The sequence below is a fragment of the Henckelia pumila genome, chromosome 4 (genome assembly GCF_033568475.1).
Source record: "Henckelia pumila isolate YLH828 chromosome 4, ASM3356847v2, whole genome shotgun sequence".
Classification (NCBI taxonomy): domain Eukaryota; kingdom Viridiplantae; phylum Streptophyta; class Magnoliopsida; order Lamiales; family Gesneriaceae; genus Henckelia; species Henckelia pumila.
Genome location: NC_133123.1, coordinates 71,981,375 through 71,990,854, shown reverse-complemented (window position 1 = coordinate 71,990,854; position 9,480 = coordinate 71,981,375). Strand labels below are relative to the sequence as shown.

General features: G+C 33.2%; 1 protein-coding gene across 1 annotated transcript; it reads left to right on the top strand.

Annotated features, from left to right (window-relative positions):
* The first annotated feature begins 4,202 nt into the window (after positions 1 to 4,202).
* LOC140863935 (uncharacterized) lies at positions 4,203 to 6,966 on the top strand. Its single transcript, XM_073267736.1, has 4 exons — positions 4,203 to 5,658; positions 6,009 to 6,088; positions 6,194 to 6,458; positions 6,531 to 6,966. Exons 1-4 carry the CDS (start codon positions 4,911 to 4,913, stop codon positions 6,791 to 6,793), a joined length of 1,356 nt encoding a protein of 451 aa, XP_073123837.1. The 5' UTR covers positions 4,203 to 4,910; the 3' UTR covers positions 6,794 to 6,966.
* The last annotated feature ends 2,514 nt before the right edge of the window (positions 6,967 to 9,480 follow it).

Here is a 9,480-nt window from a genome sequence, read left to right as displayed (position 1 = left end):
GACGAAGGTATGGTCCGGGAATCTATTTAAGTTTTGGGAGTACTTATTAGCTTAGTTAAGGCTTATAGAATTTATGTAGTGATACAGTGAACTTTTGAATATAGGCTTGGAACCTAGGATCTACTTTACTTGAACTAGCCTAGAGGTACGTACACATTGACTGAGATTGCCAGCGAGTATACATGTTTATATGTTGATTTATTTGGCATTATTATATGGCATGATGTATGCTTTACCGTCTTCTATACTCATATGTCATGTGCATATACACGTTGAGCCTATACCTTGTTATACCTGATTATAGAGCCGCTCAGCTCTATACTCGATAGTCTGTCAATGAGGGTACCGCGACGGCGGGGACATTTATGTCTGTCTACTCTGGTGTACTAGACGAGTGTGGTTGCACCCAGAGGTTGATCCGTGCGGTGGCAGCACTCATATGGCGCCGGTTCTGAGCATGATTTTTCAGATGATCTTTTACCAGTCATCATGTTGCATGCATTATATACATATGTTTACTCATGTCTATGTACTGGGCGTAGCGCTCACGTCCTAATTGTTATCTTGGACACCCTATTCCATGGGGCAGGTCGCAGGATGGACGGAGCTGGTAGTTCAAGGCAGGACTAGGGAGCAGGAGCCTTGAGGATTTTATTATACAGCAGGATTCGATATAGCTGTATAATGTTTACTGTTTAAGATTTCGATTTGGTTGTATCACTACAGATTTAAGCCTGAATTATATTACTAAGCTGATATGTAATTTATAGTTAAGTTTCCGCACGTTTTTACTCTGTTAAGTATATTGCTGTATTAAGTTTAATGCATGCTATTAGTTGCCAGTTAGTAGGTGATTCCATGCAGGGTCACTACATGCGCCCCCTTGAGAAGACCATGGGGCAGATGCGCTAGTGAAGGAGCACATCTGCGCCCCCATGGGAATCTCATTAGCGCAGATGTCGCTTTCCCATTTATTTTTTTTAAATTTTATTTACGGATTTGTTTACACATTAATGTTTTTATTATTGAACCCGGGTTCCCACAGTACTACAACGCCCCTTCCGAACACTTCAGATCTTTCGATTCTACCTTGGTTCAAGTTCGGATCTTTCGAACTATACTCGAACCTATGGAACATTTCGGACCATTTTCGAACGTCTTGAATTCGATTTTTAACTCATTAAACTCAAAAGATGATTCTTTAATCATGTTTTAAATAATTAAACATGCTTAGACATTTAAATTACTTAAAACATAATTGAGTTACTACATTCTACTCATCTTAAAATATTTCGTGTTCGAAATCAAGTATGGATCATACTTGATAATGTAACCAACACAATGGAACTGAGATTCAACAAAAAACTTAAATCGATCTTGATTACATCAATCTAGTTGATCGAACACTGATCTAAACTCACGAGAGACACAAAGTTCGGAAAACACGTACACTATCGAACTTATGTACATTCTGGTCTCTTACTGGACTTCACTGTCCACGTGTAATGAACTTTAGAACTCAGTTTAAACCAATCCCAATATAAATTGTATCTCCGACAAAATCAGGCGATAAAAGCACTAGATTCTCTTGAAACTAAACCCAATATTAAACTAAGGGAGTGTTTATAATCACTAAAAAAAAGTGATTGTTAGCTTTTGGCTTAAAAAAATTATTTTTGTATGTTTCTTAAACCTAGATTATGTGTTAGCTTATGCTTAACTTAATTGAAATCCAAAAGCTAGTCATGTGGTGATTATAATTTTTCAAAAGTGATTCTAATAAGAAGGTCATTGTTAAAATCACTCTAATCACTTATTTATCAAACACTACCCAACTTTGATTTTTAGATTTTCATATTTGTTTCCAAACACTACCAATTTTGATTTTTCTTAAGTTTTTTATAATCTATAAATTAATCGCTTCTACAAAAGCACAATCTATTGCAAACACTCCCTAAATCTCACAAGAGATTTTATCTATCACCTAACCGCTCTGGTAAAATTGTGCGATTAAATAATTAATAACTAATATGATGTTAATGTTTATAACTACGTTATTAAAAAATCTCTCGCATCATGTATGTCTGTTTAACATTGTAACTATAAAAATTTAATAGTGATATTAGTCAATTAATTACATGAATTTGACGAAAAGACTAAAACTTATGTTTAAAACATATTTATATTTTTACAGAAATATAATTGATTGAAAATAATAATAATAATAATAATAATAATAATAATAATAATAATAATAATAATAATAATAATAATAATAATAATAATAATAATAATAATAATAATAATAATAATAATAATAATAATAATAATAATAATAATAAAGACATCATACCCCAACAAATGTTGCACTAAAATTGACACACACACACATATATAAACGAAAAATATTGTATTAGTGAGTAAAAATATTATATACTTAATTTATTTTAACTCATCACAGGTGAAAAATTATTATACAACAAAATTCAAAATTTCTAATTAAATATTATTTGTGGAAATGCACCTCTACATGCAATTATAATATATTAAATTTATACATTTACTAATATTTTAGATTAACACATTTTAGTGCTAAAAGTTGAAAAGAGTTGGAGTAGTGTAATCAGTAATGGAACATAATTAACCAACTTATCTTTCTTTCATTTCATTATAAAAGAGTTCACGATTGTTGGGTGTTGGTGTTATTGTTGTTGTTATTTAATAAATGAAAAATTGCGTTTTTGGTCATGTATGTTTGTTATTTTGCGATTTCAGTCCTTTATATTTTCATATTTCAGTTTTAGTCCACTATCTTTATTTTTTTGGCAATTTTAGTCATTTTTTCGATGTGGTGCTGACGTGGCACCAATTCAGTGCTGATGTGGAGCTAATGTGTACAGTGCCAAGTAAGAATTTTCGAATAAAAAGTATCGAAATTGCCAAAAATCGAAACATGCAGGACTAAAACTGAAATATGAAAACATAGAGGACCAAATTCGCAAAGTGACAAATATACATGACCAAATTTACAATTTTTCCTTTAATAAAAGTTAAGAATAATACATCTGTGTATCAACATAATTTTATTCATTTCATATAAACTAGAATGATCTATTTTTTTCCCTTTAAAACAGTTAATAAGCTTTCAAATAACTTATTTTCCAACTTTATAAAGCAATTTTAATTTATTAAAGGAGATACACTCATAAATTGGACATCCTAAATATAAACTTTAAGGCACCGTTTGGTTTGAGGTATGATATAAGTAATATATAGATAAGTAATATAATGTAATTAGAAATAAATAAGAAATGATAGTTAAAATAGTATTGGATTTGATTGATAGATTATGGTTTATTTGATTTGATTGATTAAATTTTATATAAAAATGTTAAATGACTATTTTGTCCTTTTAACAATAAATAAAATAAAAATATATATTATTTATAAGGGATAATATAGTAATTTGAGTTCATTGATTTGATTGATGTGAGATAAATAATTAATGATTTGATTGATGTAAAATAAATAGTTACTATATGGATAAATAATATGATGAGAAGAACATGGAATGAGATGAGATGAGTTATAAGTATATTAATAATATGAGGAATAGAACAGTGTCTAACAGTGATATCAATCCCGATTATAAAAAGAAAAAAAAATAAAAATATAGCAAAAGGTAATCTTTTATTTTTTTTATCACAAATCTATACGTATATATTATCCTCAAATAATTTAATTAAAATCATTAAAATTTTTAGGCGCATATATTAAACATGTGCTCAAGTGTTGTATGAAAGTGTGTGTATATATATGTATAGAGTATGTGGTCGACCTAGTCGATAATTAGATAAAAAATAATATATTTTTTATAAATATAAAAATTCTTGTGAGATGATGAGATAATTTTGTGATACAAATATATTATTTAGATTATTTATGAAATAATATTATTTTTTATGTCAAAAATATTACTTTTTATCATATTAATATTAATATGAGTAAAGTTGATCCGTTAAAAATAACTCACTTTTTTATAAATCGGATTAGCGACTGTTTTATAAAATTGACATAAAACAGAGTAATCCATCTTATAAAATTAACCGGTTTTCTTACCGTTATAAATACCCACGTGAAAGGTGGGATCACCAAGAAACTTCGACGAAACAGTGCGTTGAGCAATTTTTACCAAAGTCTAAATCTCTTACACCACCTAAAATATTGTCGATTCTGTCTCAGTCGCGTGTGGATTGCACTATTTGTCCCCTACCCAGCAAATAAAGAACTACAACTGGGTTTCATATCTTCGTGGTCCAACTCATCTGTTGATTGGGAAGAGACTCTTTCAAGATTGACTTTTTATTGTTTAGGATCGGTTTTTTTCTGGTGGGTTTCGATTGTTCTCAATTGGGTTCTCCTCATTCAAGAGTTTTGACTTTTAAATTTTCAAGTCGTGGTGGCAACTACAAAGGTAAATCCTTTGATTTTCTTCATTGAATTGCGTTGATGGATGCTGAAGAATCTGGCTTCTTTAATTTTGTCTGGTGAGCTGTAATGATCGATGACTTTGATTGTTGCTGAGGTTGCAAGGCATCTGGATGGTGGTTGTTTCTTTTCCTGTTGAAAGTGATTATGAAAGTTTGGGCTTGAGTTTCTGAATTATTTATTTTCAGATGTGATTGTTGGACTTTATCTTGGTATATTTTGGAGATTTGCTGTTGTTTATTTGATGATCTAAAGCTATTGTTCCGACATTTTATCTAGAAGTTGGTAAATTTTCTTGCTTGTTAGATGCATATTGATTGAACTTTGAAATGGGGTGCTGAGGTTGAATAAGAAGAGTACATTATTGGAATTCTTTGCTAGCGTTCCTGTATTTGTCAATTAGTGACAATTTTGGAAAATTAATGGAGCACAACCTTGTTAATGGAGAGGGGGAGGATCCAGATAGAGAACCACTAGCGGGCAGAAATGTTAAAGAGAATCATTTTCACCTCTCCCGTTACCCCGGTGCCGTTAGACAAAAGGCTTATATATTCGGTGGTGACGGGAATTATTATAACAAGGAATGGGATCTTATGGAGGGTAGAGGCAAAGAATTCTGTTGGTACCATGTGGAGCTTCCAAAAGGAAACCAGAAGCTTTCACAATCAGCACAATATCTTATTGACGTTCTTTGCCCGCCCTTGAAGCTTCAAGACATCCTCTCACTCGTTAGCAATGGACCTTTTTGTGGGTACGTTGATGGTGCTCTAGTATTCCGAGTTAATTCGCCTGGTCCTGCTTCAAGCAAATTTACGTTTAGAATTGCTGCAAGAGTTACCGAGCATTCGATTATTACGGTGTCTTTGGGCCGTGTTCCGAGACTGGGATTCTCACCAGTGTATGAATCCTTACTGTCGGAGATTCCGGTCGTGGAGAGTCCTGGTTATGGGAATTCAGAGCGAAAGGATAGCGGCGGTGGGATGGTGATTCAAGAGCATGTTCTTGATTTCCTTTTGACGATGAATCATTCTGAGGAAGCTGATAATCCTGTTCCTAGAAAGGTTTCAAATCTTGTTGTTCATATAATCGATACTCATGTGGATCAACTTCAAGATGTTGTTTCCAAGCTTGAGATTGAGCTGAACTCGATCGAGTTCGAGCTGGACAGAGGTACATTTTTTTCCTAATGCAATATGTGTACTGATCTCATGAAGATGCTAATCTTGATCTGTTTTTTGAATCAGTAAAGTATGTCATATTTTGTAAATCTTGTGCCGCTGGAGTATGTAGATGGAACTAGTTCTCGTGACTGCATTTGGAATTCGAGTAATAGTGCTGCATAGAGTTTACAATGTCGCTTTTTTCGGCCTACATACACCTCACACACATACATACACCACTCTCGTGTAACTGTATCAATACTTTGACTTTCACAAGAAATAAGATGAAAATTTGATTTTCCTTTCGAATTTTTGAGTAACATCGCCTTTATAATACATAACCTTTTGATCTGGTTTCAGGTGGTTTTGCTTTGAAGAAACAAATGTTAGATGACAGAAAATTTCCAAAATTGCATCTCGACTTGCAACGACTGTTACAGGTTCTCAACATTTTCATAAGTGGTCAAATGAAGTTATTAAAGAGCCAAATTCTGCTTCATATTCTACTTTCATTGTGATCTTATCCATGTTTTACCAAACTACAGGTGATCGCACACGGGGAGCAAGTATTCCCTAGAGTTAAGGAGAAATGTTCATCGAAAGACTGGTTCGCCCATGAAGATGTAAACGCCTTGGAGGAGTTGATTGGACGGATAAGGAGGCTGAAGGAGAATGTTGGGTTCATTGCTAACCGAGTCACAGCAATTCAAGCTGGCCTCGACAGCTGGCAATCTGAGCAAATAAACAGAAAACTATACTATCTTTCTTTCCTTTCCATCATATTTCTTCCATTATCAATAATCACTGGAGGTCAGTTCATCACCTAACTCTCCTTTGTCTCTTTTCCGCAACCCAATAATTAGTTTCTTTTTTCTTTTTCAGTCTTCGGGATGAACGTGGGAGGAGTTCCTTGGACCGTGCAACGAGATCCAGCTCTGAAGGACGGCTTTCGCAACGTGATGTTTCTTTGTTTGACAATGCTAGTGATTGTTCTCTTGTGCTTCATTTTCCCAGCTCTCTATAGCCGTATATCCGAGTGGCGTAGAAAGCAGGTCTTGAAAAGAAGCCATTCGCTAAATAAGAAATCCTATATCAGGAGAACTGGGGTAGAAAGATCTGAAAAGGAAGGATACTTGCGGCTTTAGGCCGTAAATCCATCAGCCTTTGTTTTCTGGTAAATTTGTGTGCAGATAGCTTTCGTTTCCATTCTTTGTTCTTGAATTTCTTGTCATTTTTTCCGAAATTTTTCATGAGTTGGAGAAGATTGTAAGATATTTCAGTACATTACTATATATTTTTTCATCTGGTTTATTGAAAACTTGTTAGAAGATTACTTAGAGGTAGGAAGAGAGTGGGTTTAATAAGAACTGGCTCGTCATAGTAATGCTAGCATTTAACCATTGTTATATGATAAATTCTAATTTATAGTGATTATATACTATGGTAGTGGTTGGATTATATATAATGTCCAAACACTACCTACGTATGGATTGCTAATTTTGTTGTGTATATGTAATTTTGGTTAATTAGTTGTTATTAGTTCAAGTCAATTTTTTTTTTTTTTTAAATATGCCATCTTTCAATATGACGAAGCTATTATCACCATAGGAACCGATGCGACCAAACACAACCTTAGTTCTTTAGTTTGTTAAGGTTGTGTTTTAGTTTTGTAACTTTTCTTTTTAGTCCCATTTTGTTTGTCAGAGCGCTAACGAGATATCAGAAAATGATGATGTGCAAATGAGATGTTGACATGACATCGAAAATTGATGATATGTCTAGTGTCAAGTTAATATTTTGGCGAAATAGAACTAACAAAACCAACAAATCCAGAGTTATAAGAATAAAACACAACTTTGATAAATTAGACAAAAAAAAAAAAACACACACACAACAACAACTTAGATGACAAAATTGAATATTTTTCGTAATATTTTGCATAGATAGCATAAATATTTTCCGGAAAAATTTGGTTAACTCGTTGAAGTTTTATCCATGGTTTATATGCTATCTATAAATATATTGATTTATTACATCGCAAAATCTATATATTCTCCCGACTTGTCTAAATATATCTCTCAGTTTATATAAAAAAAAAGAGGTTCAAGGCAAGAATTAATAATCTCCACTCACGATGGCCGATAAATATAGTGATGGAGAAACATTTCAGAAAATGACCTCAAGTTTTATAAATAGGTGACGTGAAATAATTGCATGATACGATTACTTTCAAACCATAACAACGTATACGGGTGTTCGAGGCCCAAAATATTATACTCTTGTCTCATGAGATGTTCGAATTAGTACTAGATCAAGTGATCAGGCGTCTTTCTCAACATTTTTCGATCGACTTTGCTATATAGCATTTTTATAGTACAATTTATTCAACCTAGTGTCCACGCTTGCTAGTCTTCTTTCCTTTACTCAAGCATCACCACTATTGCTAAGTTTTTAGCAACCCACCACCACACCGATTGTCTACGTGATTTGTAAGTTACTATGATAAGCCTGAAGATACCAATCTCAAAAGAATATATTTATACTGATGTGTGTCTTAACTTTCTGATATAAATTTAAAATACGTTTGAACTGATTGTATAACTCTTAAGACGTTAAATTATTTTAAAACAAATTCGGATCCTAATAATTTCTCGTGATTATGAAGTTTTTATGAATATTTAGTAAGTACTTTAAAAATAATTTTATTATTTTATAAATAAAAAACTTTAAAATATGTGTTTGGATAATATTTTTGTAAAACGTTTTTGAAAAATATTTTTTAAAAAATATTATCCAAGAATAGTGTTTAAAATGATTTTTTTTTTGACAAACAAGTCAAAACTTCAATGAACTCAAGTAGAGTCATTACAATCCTGAATCAAAAGGTTATAAATAAAAGAAGGAGCGTTATAGAAAATAGAAGGACTAGCATAAGAATTGGCCGCCCTAGCTAGTGTATGAGCGACCACATTCGCTTGTCGTTTAACGAACCGAACTCTGTAGTTTAATTCTTTTGAGAGAAGCTTTCGGCAGTCAGTAATAAGTGTTCCAAACTCACTATGATCCAAATTATTTGAAAGAACGACATCGACTATGGATTTTGAGTCTGTTTAAAAAATGACATAGTGTAGCTCCATTGATACTGCCCAAAGTAGAGCTTCAAGCAATGCCCTTGCCTCACATTCCAGAATATCGATCAGCCCTTGGTATTTGCTAAGCCGACACATCATAAATTCGCCATTAGAATCTCTAATAATTGCTACACCCGCAATCATCAGCATCTCCTTGAAAATTGCTCCGTCCACGTTGCATTTCATAACTCCGGATGGTGGTCGTTCCCATTTAAGATTTCCTGCATTGACATTTGTCGATTGTTCTTGCGCAGCTGGATCATGTCTGACCATACTCCATTGATGGAGCAAATCGGCTGCTAAGAATATATTGACATTTGCTGAATTCTCCACGCCATTCCAGATTTTTTCATTTCGAAATTTCCATATACTCCATAATATCATAGCTAGAGGGTTTGCCTCTTGAGGGGAGCATCGTTCCAAGCATCGAAACAACCACTGCGTAAACGATTCTGAGGTATTTGCACAAATGTTCACAAGATTTTGCAAATTTGCTTCCCTCCAACAGATCTGCGCATATGTACAATCAACAAAGAGATGCCAATTATTTTCACTCATGGATCCACAAAGAACACAACAAGATGGTACATCAATGTTTTGACGGCATAGTTTTGACGACACGGAATGCAATCTCTCGCAACACGCCATAGAAAGAACTTTACTTTTGGTGGTACATGAAGTCTCCACAATCGAGTTCAGTC

Coding starts and splice junctions, on each gene's coding strand:
- LOC140863935 (XM_073267736.1), top strand. CDS start 4,911: ATGGAGCACAACCTTGTTAATGGAGAGGGGGAGGATCCAGATAGAGAA. Junction 5,659..6,008: donor CGAGTTCGAGCTGGACAGAG/GTACATTTTTTT, acceptor ATCTGGTTTCAG/GTGGTTTTGCTTTGAAGAAA. Junction 6,089..6,193: donor ACTTGCAACGACTGTTACAG/GTTCTCAACATT, acceptor ACCAAACTACAG/GTGATCGCACACGGGGAGCA.